The following is a 12,919-nucleotide window of genomic DNA, read 5'->3' as shown; positions in this document are numbered from 1 at the left end:
CCCATTCCCCATCCATCGGCTTCTCACCCAGCTCCCCGCTGTCTGCTCACGCCCCGTACGTGTGCCCCTATTCCCCATTTGTCGGCCTGCTTCCCGCTGTCAGCACACTCCTGTCTGTCCCCACTTCCCATCAATCGGCCCGCTCCCTGACATTGGCCCCTCAGCTAGCTTCCCTGCTGTCGGCCCGCTCCCTGCTGTCGGCCCGCTCCCTGCTGTCGGCCCGCTCCCTGCTGTCGGCCCGCTCCCTGCTGTCGGCCCGCTCCCTGCTGTCGGCCCGCTCCCTGCTGTCGGCTCTCTCCTGTCCGTTGGCCCCCGCTCCCCATCCATCAGCCTGCTCTCAGTCCCTCTGCCCACTTTTTCACCATTATTAGACCCTGGGTCCTCTGCTCCCTTCCAGTAGATGGTGTTGGCATGTGTCTATGAGCCTCCAGAGTAATGAACCTCTGACTGCTCTCCTCCTCATCTCTTCCTCCTTCTTCTCCAGACTGCCCCTTGGGTGAAGAGCGGGAGACGCTGTTTGTCCAGAAGATTCGTCAGTGCGGCGTCCTGTTTGATTTTGTGTCTGATCCTCTCAGTGACCTGAAATACAAGGAGGTGAAGCGGGCGGCTCTGAGCGAGATGGTGGAGTACATCACCCACAGCCGCGATGTGCTGACGGACTGCATCTACCCTGAGGCCGTGCACATGGTGAGACGCCTCCATCTTCTTCATGTCATAGTCTGCTTTATTTCTTGCGCCATCTTTCTTTCTCATGTTCTGCATTTCTCAGTTCTCAGTGAATTTGTTCCGGCCGCTTCCACCCTCTTCTAACCCCAGCGGAGCAGAGTTTGACCCTGAGGAAGATGAGCCTACACTGGAGGCCGCCTGGCCACATCTGCAGGTGACAGCGCTTCTCCTCCATATTTACCACATGCGGGGGCCCATGACTCGGTCTGTGGTGGGGTCTTCTATTTTTGGGTGTGGGTTCTTACAGTTTTTTTCTTCTTCCTTAGCTAGTGTATGAGTTTTTCCTCAGATTTCTCGAGTCTCCTGACTTTCAGCCCAATGTAGCAAAGAAGTATATAGACCAGAAATTTGTGCTGTCGGTAAGAGGTGTGATTGAGTGTGAGTGTGAGTGTGTACCTCCGAGCTTGTGACCACTATGCTCCTCACATGTCTCCTCAGCTCCTGGATCTTTTTGACAGTGAAGACCCCCGAGAGCGAGACTTCCTGAAGACCATTCTGCATCGCATCTACGGGAAGTTCTTGGGGCTGCGGGCCTACATGAGGCGGCACATGAACAACATCTTCTACAGGTGGTGGTGACTGGTCGTGGTGTTTGGCTGCGCTCTGGCTACTGTGGGCGACGCTGCGGCTTTCATGCTTTTGGTTTTTCCCTTTTAGGTTTATTTATGAGACAGAACATCACAATGGAATCGCTGAGCTCCTGGAGATCCTCGGCAGGTACGTCTGTGCGGGGGAGACAGCTGCCCGGAGGCTTGTGGTCATGCCGCCATTATCCGGGCAGGGCTCTGCACATGTCCGCTCTCATGGCGCCACGTGCTGCCACACAGCCTAACCCTGGTGACCGGATGTCTCATGTCTTCTACATTTCAGCATCATAAATGGATTTGCGCTTCCCCTGAAGGAAGAACACAAGATGTTTCTGATCAGAGTCCTCCTACCTCTACACAAGGCCAAGTCTCTCAGCGTCTACCACCCGCAGGTAACCTCAACCCCCCCCCTCCCCCCCCATCACCATTACCCACAGGTAACCAACCCACCCCCCCGCCAACATTACCTGCAGGTAACCTCAACCCCCCCCCCTTCATAATTACCCGCAGGTAACCAACCCACCCCCCCCCCCCGCCAACATTACCTGCGGGTAACCTCAAACCCCCCCCCCCCCCCTTCATCATTACCCGCAGGTAGTCCCACAAGTACCCACAGGTAACACCCAAACCCCCTACCCACCCCCACCCCCCCTTCATCATTACCCGCAGGTGACACCCCGCCATTACCCCGCCTCTCTGAGGTCCAGGCTCTTCCCTGCCAGCTTGGCTCTAACTTGTCCTGTTTGCTCCCGGCAGCTGGCTTACTGCGTGGTGCAGTTCTTGGAGAAGGACAGTACCCTGACCGACCCAGTGAGTATAATGGATCACCTGTATGTACCTTACTGTGCCATGTGTACACGAATTATCTCACAGAATGCAGCATTGGCCATAGTGCCGCGCCCACACATTGCCCGCAGTATACGTGACTAGTCATATGACTGGCTGTCTGTGCCCGCAGATACATGACTTGTTACATTGTATGTGGCTCGTCATATGGCTGGCTGTATCTGCCCGCAGTGTACGTGGCTCGTACGTGGCTCGTCACGTGACTGGCTGTCTGTGCCCGCAGGTCATCTCCGGACTCCTGCGCTTCTGGCCTCGCACCCATAGCCCCAAAGAGGTGATGTTCCTGAATGAACTGGAGGAGATTCTGGATGTTATGGAGCCGTCAGAATTTACCAAGATCATGGAGCCTCTGTTCCGGCAGCTGGCGCAGTGCGTGTCCAGTCCCCACTTCCAGGTAGTCCGCTCACAATAGGGGGGATACCAGTGATCTGCATGATGGTGTCAGTCTGTGCAGCAAATAATGTGTAACAAGGGTCTGATTAGGATAAGATGGCGGGAAAGTGTCTGGTATGTGTCAGAAGATCGGCTCTGCTGTATCCACAATTCAGGGATGTGCGGGGATCGGGCTCTGCTGTATCCACAATTCAGGGATGTGCGGGGATCGGGCTCTGCTGTATATACAATTCAGGGATGTGTGGGGATCGGGCTCTGCCGTATACACAATTCAGGGATGTGTGGGGATCGGGCTCTGCCGTATACACAATTCAGGGATGTGTGGGGATCGGGCTCTGCTGTATACACAATTCAGGGATGTGTGGGGATCGGGCTCTGCTGTATCCACAATTCAGGGATGTGTGGGGATCGGGCTCTGCTGTATACACAATTCAGGGATGTGTGGGGATCGGGCTCTGCTGTATCCACAATTCAGGGATGTGTGGGGATCGGGCTCTGCTGTATACACAATTCAGGGATGTGTGGGGATCGGGCTCTGCCGTATACACAATTCAGGGATGTGTGGGGATTGGGCTCTGCTGTATACACAATTCAGGGATGTGTGGGGATCGGGCTCTGCCGTATCCACAATTCAGGGATGTGTGGGGACCGGGCTCTGCCGTATACACAATTGAGGGATGTGTGGGGATCGGGCTCTGCTGTATCCACAATTCAGGGATGTGTGGGGATCGGGCTCTGCTGTATCCACAATTCAGGGATGTGTGGGGACCGGGCTCTGCCGTATACACAATTCAGGGATGTGTGGGGATCGGGCTCTGCCGTATACACAATTCAGGGATGTGCGGGGATCGGGCTCTGCCGTATACACAATTCAGGGATGTGTGGGGATCGGGCTCTGCCGTATACACAATTCAGGGATGTGTGGGGATCGGGCTCTGCTGTATATACAATTCAGGGATGTGTGGGGATCGGGCTCTGCTGTATACACAATTCAGGGATGTGCGGGGATCGGGCTCTGCCGTATATACAATTCAGGGATGTGTGGGGATCGGGCTCTGCCGTATATACAATTCAGGGATGTGTGGGGATCGGGCTCTGCCGTATACACAATTCAGGGATGTGTGGGGATCGGGCTCTGCCGTATACACAATTCAGGGATGTGTGGGGATCGGGCTCTGCTGTATCCACAATTCAGGGATGTGTGGGGATCGGGCTCTGCCGTATATACAATTCAGGGATGTGTGGGGATCGGGCTCTGCCGTATACACAATTCAGGGATGTGTGGGGATCGGGCTCTGCCGTATACACAATTCAGGGATGTGTGGGGATCGGGCTCTGCTGTATCCACAATTCAGGGATGTGTGGGGATCGGGCTCTGCTGTATCCACAATTCAGGGATGTGTGGGGATCGGGCTCTGCCGTATATACAATTCAGGGATGTGTGGGGATCGGGCTCTGCCGTATACACAATTCAGGGATGTGTGGGGATCGGGCTCTGCCGTATATACAATTCAGGCATGTGTGGGGATCGGGCTCTGCTGTATCCACAATTCAGGGATGTGTGGGGATCGGGCTCTGCCGTATACACAATTCAGGGATGTGTGGGGATCGGGCTCTGCTGTATCCACAATTCAGGGATGTGTGGGGATCGGGCTCTGCCGTATACACAATTCAGGGATGTGTGGGGATCGGGCTCTGCCGTATACACAATTCAGGCATGTGTGGGGATCGGGCTCTGCCGTATACACAATTCAGGGATGTGTGGGGATCGGGCTCTGCCGTATATACAATTCAGGGATGTGTGGGGATCGGGCTCTGCCGTATACACAATTCAGGGATGTGTGGGGATCGGGCTCTGCCGTATATACAATTCAGGCATGTGTGGGGATCGGGCTCTGCCGTATCCACAATTCAGGGATGTGTGGGGATCGGGCTCTGCCGTATCCACAATTCAGGGATGTGTGGGGATCGGGCTCTGCTGTATCCACAATTCAGGCATGTGTGGGGATCGGGCTCTGCTGTATCCACAATTCAGGCATGTGTGGGGATCGGGCTCTGCTGTATCCACAATTCAGGGATGTGCGGGGATCGGGCTCTGCCGTATCCACAATTCAGGGATGTGTGGGGATCGGGCTCTGCCGTATCCACAATTCAGGGATGTGTGGGGATCGGGCTCTGCTGTATCCACAATTCAGGGATGTGTGGGGATCGGGCTCTGCTGTATCCACAATTCAGGGATGTGCGGGGATCGGGCTCTGCCGTATCCACAATTCAGGGATGTGTGGGGATCGGGCTCTGCCGTATCCACAATTCAGGGATGTGTGGGGATCGGGCTCTGCCGTATCCACAATTCAGGGATGTGTGGGGATCGGGCTCTGCTGTATCCACAATCCAGGGATGACTCGTTTCCATGTGAGTCTGTGATTGGATGGTGAGGGCAGTGATGTCACAGGCCGTGTAGCAGTGTAGTCTGTGATTGGATGGTGAGGGCAGTGATGTCACAGGCCGTGTAGCAGGGTAGTCTGTGATTGGATGGTGAGGGCGGTGATGTCACAGGCCGTGTAGCAGGGTAGTCTGTGATTGGATGGTGAGGGCAGTGATGTCACAGGCCGTGTAGCAGTGTAGTCTGTGATTGGATGGTGAGGGCGGTGATGTCACAGGCCGTGTAGCAGTGTAGTCTGTGATTGGATGGTGAGGGCAGTGATGTCACAGGCCGTGTAGCAGTGTAGTCTGTGATTGGATGGTGAGGGCGGTGATGTCACAGGCCGTGTAGCAGGGTAGTCTGTGATTGGATGGTGAGGGCGGTGATGTCACAGGCCGTGTAGCAGGGTAGTCTGTGATTGGATGGTGAGGGCGGTGATGTCACAGGCTGTGTAGCAGGGTAGTCTGTGATTGGATGGTGAGGGCGGTGATGTCACAGGCTGTGTAGCAGTGTAGTCTGTGATTGGATGGTGAGGGCGGTGATGTCACAGGCCGTGTAGCAGTGTAGTCTGTGATTGGATGGTGAGGGCGGTGATGTCATAGGCTGTGTAGTCTGTGATTGGATGGTGAGGGCGGTGATGTCACAGGCTGTGTAGCAGTGTAGTCTGTGATTGGATGGTGAGGGCGGTGATGTCACAGGCTGTGTAGCAGTCTAGTCTGTGATTGGATGGTGAGGGCGGTGATGTCACAGGCTGTGTAGCAGTGTAGTCTGTGATTGGATGGTGAGGGCGGTGATGTCACAGGCTGTGTAGCAGTGTAGTCTGTGATTGGATGGTGAGGGCGGTGATGTCATAGGCTGTGTAGTCTGTGATTGGATGGTGAGGGCGGTGATGTCACAGGCTGTGTAGCAGTGTAGTCTGTGATTGGATGGTGAGGGCGGTGATGTCACAGGCTGTGTAGCAGGGTATCCATGTCTGAGCTCTCTGTACCCTTTGTTCCCTCCATCCAGACCTCCGCTGTGAGCTTTTCCTGACCACCGCGTCATGCAGCGCTTGGTAACATCGTGCTGCAGTTTCTCTAACAAGTTTCTTACCATTTCTACTTTACAGGAATTGTTCTCCATCAAGCCTTACCCAGTTTTTTTTTTGGTTCTTTTAATTGCAAGTTCTAGATTTTATACTGTGGGTATACTGTGTCCCATATCTATTCTGTGCCCCACCCACCCCCTTTAGTGCTGCGTGCTGACAGATTCTGTTGCTCAGTCGTCTACCTCCCCCCCCCCCCCCCCCCCCGAGATCTGCTCAGTGCCGGATCCTGTGCTGCCAGATTCTGTGCCCCCTCGAGTTCTGCGCACTGCCGGATCCTGTGCTGCCGGATCCTGTGCCCCCTCGAGTTCTGCGCACTGCCGGGTTCTGTGCTGTCGGAGTTTGTGGCCCCTCATGTAACGCGTCCTTCAGCAGACAGCAAAACTGCTCTTTCTTCGGCGCTCCATTGGGAGACCCAGACGATTGGGTGTATAGCACTGCCTCCGGAGGCCACACAAAGCAATTACACTAAAAAGTGTAAGGCCCCTCCCCTTCTGGCTATACACCCCCAGTGGGATCACTGGCTCACCAGTTTTCTGCTTTGTGCGAAGGAGGTCAGACATCCATGCATAAGCTCCACTGTTCAGTCAGCAGTAGCTGCTGACTATATCGGATGGAAGAAAAGAGGGCCCATACTAGGGCCCCCAGCATGCTCCCTTCTCACCCCACTTGCGGTTTGTAAGGTTGAGGTACCTATTGCTGGTACGGAGGCTGGAGCCCACATGCTGTTTTCCTTCCCCATCCCCCTGAGGGGCTCTGAGGAAGTGGGATCTTTCCGGCCACCAAGCCCTGAGGCCGGGCTCCATCCACAGATCCATAGAACCTGCTGGATGTGGAGCTGGAGTGCCGTTCAGGGACAAGGCCCTGCAACTTTCAGGTACTCTGTGTCCCCGTATGGCAGGCCACGCACACTCCAGGCTTGCTGGGTGTGCTAGTGCGCCGGGGACTGTAGCGCTGTGCGCTGGGCTTATAGTCCCTGCAGATTACTGGGGGACTTTACGTGTGGGGACCGCCGCGCCGACCGCCCCTGGAGCGGCGGCGCAGCTGCGACTTGTAGTGCGCCGGGGACGCGCCGACCGCGCTTTTACGGCGGCGGCGCTTCTAACTTTAGTCCCCGGCTTTTGCGGCCTAGCGCCGCTTCGTTCCCGCCCCCACCCTGTCACTCAGGGACAGGGAGAGACGCTGTTCTATAGCAGCGCCGAGGGCTGGAGCCTTATTTGCATTCTCCAGCCCCCTTTACTAGACACAGTGGGCGCCGGGTTCCCGCTCTTGTCTCGGGCACGCCCTCGGCCCGCCCCTCTCCTCTGGACGCCGGCAGCCATTCCGGCACGCAGAGCGGGAAAACAGAGACACTGAGCTACCAGCACAGGATTCCGGCGCCACACACCCGCTTTTGTGCGGGCGGTAAGCGGCAACTAAAGTGCTGACCCACTAATGCCGAAGTGTCCTGTTGTACTTTTGTACGGTCGCTATTCAGGATGCAGACCTAGAAACAGCAGCAAAAGATCAGGGGTGCTAAGGCACAGACTCTATATGCTGCTTGTCTTGCATGTGCTGCGGTGTCATGTGTCCTTTATGCTTGTATACTTTACATTGCACTGTAAGGGCTATTCTTGGCTGTCTACCCGCCTAGATGGCTAGACAGCGGCAGCAAACAGCAATGGTGCTAAGGCACAAGCTTTCAATGCTGCTTGGATTGCATGTACTGCAGAGTTTATTTTCATGCTTGTACATTCACTGCATGTCGCTATTCTTGGCTAATGCTCCTTGATGACTAGACAACAGCAGCAGAAAAGCAAGGGTGCTAAGGCACAAGCTTTCAATGCTGCTTGGATTGCATGTGCTGCAGTGGTTATTTTCATGCTTGTATGCTATACATTCACTGTATGTCGCTTTTCCTGGCTAATGCTCCTGAATAACTAGACAACGGCAGCAGAAAAGCAAAGGTGCCAAGGCACAGGCTTTCTATGCTCCTTGTACTGCATGTGCTGAAGTGTTTATTGTACTTCATGCTTGTATGCTATACATTGCACTGTACGGTCGCTATTCTTGGCTAATGCTCCTAGATGGCTAGACAGCAACAGCAAAAAAAAAAAAAGCATGGGTGCCAAGGCACAGGCTTTCTATGCTGCTTGTACTGCATGCGACTGTTCCAGGACCCCCAGTGTGTGCAATTACTCAACGGGGTCTCTGCTACAGGTGGCCAAAAGAACCACCTGTGATCCCTGTCCAGGGACAGGGACGGAGTTGCAGTTTCCGCTGATATATTGTCTGTGGCTATGACTAACCTCTTACAGACTTTGCAGTCCAGACAGACCTTGGGCAATGTTGATTCAATGCCCCTGGCCACCCTGATTTCGAAACAAATCATGGCTCCAGGAGGGTCCCATGCATCCCAGGGTGCAGGCTCTGACACGGACGACAGTCCCAGACGGCCTAAGCGAGCTCCCTAAGAACGGCCCTCGACTTCATCACAGTACTCTCTGTATGATGAGGCAGCCGTAGCTGTTCAGGACTCTGATCCTGAGACCGCTCTCAATCCGGATACACCGGATGGTGACGCTATAGTGAATAATCTTATAGCGTCCATCAATGGAAGGTTGGGTATTTCTCCCTCAACTCCTCCAGTGGAGGGGTCAGCTTCACAGCAGAAGAAATCCCTATTTCGGTATCTCAAGCGTATATTGAGTACTTTTCTGGTCACTCTGACTCCAGAGAAGCAGTCCAGGAACACCACGCTTATCCCGATAAGCGTTTCTCCAACCGTATTGAAGATACGCGTTGTCTCTTCCCCCCTGACGTGCTCAAGCGCTCCAAGGGTGGATCCCCCAATCTCCAGGCTTGCGGCTAGATCTATAGTTGCAGTGGAAGATGGGACTTCACTTAAAGATGCCATTGACAGACAGCCCTATCGGCGGGTCGGTTGCCCCGGCATTCGCAGCCATAGAGGCACTCCAAGCTATTTCAGCTAGTATTGCGCAGAGGGACGCGGTCATATGTACATCTTGGCCGCAGTAGCGTCCTTCACCTCGCAATGTCGGCATTGCGACTCAAGCTGTTTATGCTGTCCTGGACTCTACGAGCCGTACGTCAGTGGCGTCCGCCAACTCCGTGTTGTTACGCTCCTAGTGTTAAGGGATTGGAGCAGATGCTGCTTCCACAAAAGTGCTTAACCAGATTGCCTTTATCTGGTGACAGACTGTTTCGTGAGCGGTTGGATTAAATCATTCAACTGTCCAAGGGTACGGATTCTTCCTTACCCCAGCTATCAAACAAGACCCATCAGGAGAAGGGACAGTCGAGGTTTCGGTCCTTCCCAGGCTCGGGCACGTCCCAATTGCCCTCGTCCAACAGGACTCAAAAGGCTCAGAGGGGCGCAGGTTCCTGGCGGGCTCAATCACGCCCGGAGAAGGCAGCCGGAGGAACCGCTACCAAGGCGGTTTCCTCATGACTTTCAGCACTCTCTCTCCGCGTCCGCGGTCGGTGGCAGACTCCCCCGCTTTAGCGACATTTAACTGCCACAGGTCAATGGCCGGTGGGTGAGAGACAGTTTGTCGCAAAAACTTCCTCACCGGCCGAGCCGAGGCTCTGCTGCAGGCAGTAGGAGTCGTAATCCCGGTTCCTCCTCAGGAACAAGAGACACTTTTTACTCCGATCTGGTCGGGGTGACAAAATAGGACGACTCCTTCCGTTCCGTTCTGGACCTTAAACTGCTCAACAAGCACGTGAAAACCAGGCGGTTCCGGATGGAATCCCTCCGCTCCGTCATTGCCTCAATGTCTCAAGGAGATTTCCTAGCATCAATAGACATCAGGATGCTTATCTCCACGTGCCGATTGCTCCAGAGCACCGGCGTTTGCTACGATTCGTTATTGAAGACGAGCATCTTCGGTTCGTAGCCCTACCCTTCGGTCTGGCGACAGCCCCACGGGTTTTCACCAAGTTCATGGCAGCAGTGGGACCACTCCCGCACTCTCAGGGTCACCCTGTGATCCCTTACTTAGACCATCTACTTGTCAAGGCACTCTTTTAAGAGGCATGCCAACACAGCCTGAACATGGCGCTGGAGACTTCCCAGAGTTTCGGGTGGGTCCTCAACTTTTCAAAGTTAAACCCAATCGCTGGCATATCTTAGCTTGGGGTTTCACACTCTCTCAGCGATGGTGAAGCTTCCACTGGACAAACAGCGGTCACTACAGACGGGGGTGCAGTCTCTCCTTCAAGGAGACACCTCATCCAGAGGCAGTCCCTTTCACGCAGTTTCATCTGCGTCCACTTCAATAGAACATTCTTCGCTAATGGGAGGGGAAGTCGATGTCCCTACACAGGAACATCCCCCTTTCTCAGACGATCAAGGACTCTCTTCAAGAGGAGTCCACTCTTCAGATCAATTGTCTGGAGCTCTGGGCAGTGCATATGGCCCTGCAAGACTTCCTACAGTGGCTGGAAGGCAAACAGATCCGAATTCAGTCGGACAATCCACAGCGGTGGCATACATCAACCACCAAGGCGGACTACGCAGTCGGCGAGCCTCCCAGGAAGTCCGCCGGATTCTGCTAGGGGTGGAAGACAGAGCATACACCATATCCGCAGTTCACATCCCGGGCGTAGAAAACTGGGAAGCAGACTTCCTCAGTCACCAGGGAGTGGACGCAGGAGAATGGTCTCTGCACCCGGACGGGTTTCACGAATCGGCACAACAGCAAGGTCCCGGTTTTCATGACGATCAAAGAGCTCTGGCGACAGGCATCTCACGGTCGGTCAACCGTGGGCACTACCAGACCGGCCAGACTTACTGTCCCAAGGGCCGTTTTTCCATCTGAATTCTACGGCCCTGAACCTACTGTGTGGCCATTGCGTCCTAGATCCTAGTGTCCTCAGGATTATCCCACGGGGTCGTTGCCACCATGAGACAGGCTATGAAGCCCACGTCTGCTAAGATCTACCACGGAAGTGGAAGATTTTCTTTTACTGGTGCTCTGTACAAGGAGTATCCCCCTGGCCATTGGCATTGCCTACTTTTCTTTCCTTCCTGCAATCTGGGTTGGAAAAGGGCTTGTCGCTCGGCTCCCTTAAAGGGCAAGTCTCGGCGCTATTGGTGTTTTTTTTCAGAAGCGTCTAGCACGACGTCCGCAGGTACGCACGTTCCTGCAGGGGGTTTGGTCATATCGTCCCCCCGTACGAGCGGCCGTTAGATCCATGGGATCTGAACAGGGTACTAGTTGCTCTCCAGAAGCCGCCTTTCGAGTCTCTGACGGATGTTTCACTCTCTCGACTATCACGGAAAGTGGCCTTTCTGGTAGCGATCACGTCTCTTCGGAGAGTGTCTGAGCTAGCAGCGCTGTCATCCAAGGCTCCCTTCCTGGTGGTCCACCAGGACAAGGTAGTGCTGCGCCCCATTCAGGAGTTTCTCCCTAAGGTAGTATCCTCGTTTCATATTAATCAGGATATCTCCTTACCTTCTTTTTGTCCTCATCCGGTTCACCGGTATGAAAAGGATTTACATTTGTTAGATCTGGTGAGAGCACTCAGAATCTACATTTCCCGCACGGCGCCCCTGCGCCGCTCTGATGCACTCTTTGTCCTTGTCGCTGGCCAGCGCAAGGGGTCGCAGGCTTCCAAAGCCACCCTGGCTCGATGGATCAAAGAACCAATTCTTGAAGCCTACCGTTCTGCTGGGCTTCCGGTTCCATCAGGGCTGAAGGCCCATTCTACCAGAGCCGTGGGTGCGTCCTGGGCATTACGACACCAGGCTACGGCTCAACAGGTGTGCCAGGCAGCTACCTGGTCGAGTCTGCACACTTTCACCAAACATTATCAGGTGCATACCTATGCTTCGGCGGACGCCAGCCTAGGTAGAAGAGTCCTGCAGGCGGCAGTTGCCTCCCAGTAGGGGAGGGCTGTCTTTGCAGCTCTAACATGAGGTATTTCTTTACCCACCCAGGGACAGCTTTTGGACGTCCCAATCGTCTGGGTCTCCCAATGGAGCGCCGAAGAAGAAGGGAATTTTGTTACTTACCGTAAATTCCTTTTCTTCTAGCTCCTATTGGGAGACCCAGCACCCGCCCTGTTGTCCTTCGGGATTTTTGGTGGTTTTTCGGGTACACATGTTGTTCATGTTGAATGGTTTTTCAGTTCTCCGACGTTACTTCGGAGTGAATTTGTTTAAACCAGTTATTGGCTTTCCTCCTTCTTGCTTTTGCACTAAAACTGGTGAGCCAGTGATCCCACTGGGGGTGTATAGCCAGAAGGGGAGGGGCCTTACACTTTTTAGTGTAATTGCTTTGTGTGGCCTCCGGAGGCAGTGCTATACACCCAATCGTCTGGGTCTCCCAATAGGAGCTAGAAGAAAAGGAATTTACGGTAAGTAACAAAATTCCCTTTCTTCAGCGCTCTATTGGGAGACCCAGACGATTGGGGTATAGCTACTGCCCTCCGGAGGCCACACAAAGCACTACACTAAAAAGTGCAAGGCCCCTCCCCTTCTGGCTATACCCCCCCGTGGTATCACGGGTTCTCCAGTTTTCAAGCTTTGTGCGAAGGAGGTCAGACATCCACGCATAGCTCCACAGATTTTAGTCAGCAGTAGCTGCTGACTATTTCGGATGGAAGAAAAGAGGGCCCATATAGGGCCCCCAGCATGCTCCCTTCTCACCCGTGGATGGTGTTGTAAGGTTGAGGTACCTATTGCTGGTACAGGGGCTGGAGCCCCACATGCTGTTTTCCTTCCACATCCCCTTGTAGGGCTCTGTGGAAGTGGGATCCTGCCGGCCTCTAAGCTCTGACGCCGGGCTCCATCCACAGACCCAGTTGAACCTGATGGATGCGGAGCAGGAGTACAATCAGGGACAAGGCCCTGCA

The 12,919-nt window shown here is 54.4% G+C and overlaps 1 protein-coding gene across 1 annotated transcript in view; it reads left to right on the top strand.

Annotated features, from left to right (window-relative positions):
• The window catches only part of PPP2R5D (protein phosphatase 2 regulatory subunit B'delta), a 114,932-nt gene that overhangs the window by 79,456 nt on the left and 22,557 nt on the right, over positions 1-12,919 (top strand). Inside the window, 8 exon segments of the mRNA XM_075338915.1 lie at positions 485-687; positions 770-880; positions 993-1,085; positions 1,165-1,295; positions 1,384-1,443; positions 1,597-1,705; positions 2,070-2,123; positions 2,383-2,553. Of these exon segments, the coding sequence (XP_075195030.1) occupies positions 485-687; positions 770-880; positions 993-1,085; positions 1,165-1,295; positions 1,384-1,443; positions 1,597-1,705; positions 2,070-2,123; positions 2,383-2,553 (932 nt within the window).

This window comes from Anomaloglossus baeobatrachus, chromosome 3 (genome assembly GCF_048569485.1).
Source record: "Anomaloglossus baeobatrachus isolate aAnoBae1 chromosome 3, aAnoBae1.hap1, whole genome shotgun sequence".
NCBI lineage: Eukaryota > Metazoa > Chordata > Amphibia > Anura > Aromobatidae > Anomaloglossus > Anomaloglossus baeobatrachus.
Note: the sequence above shows the minus strand (reverse complement) of the source record. Positions and strands in the feature narration are given on the sequence as shown.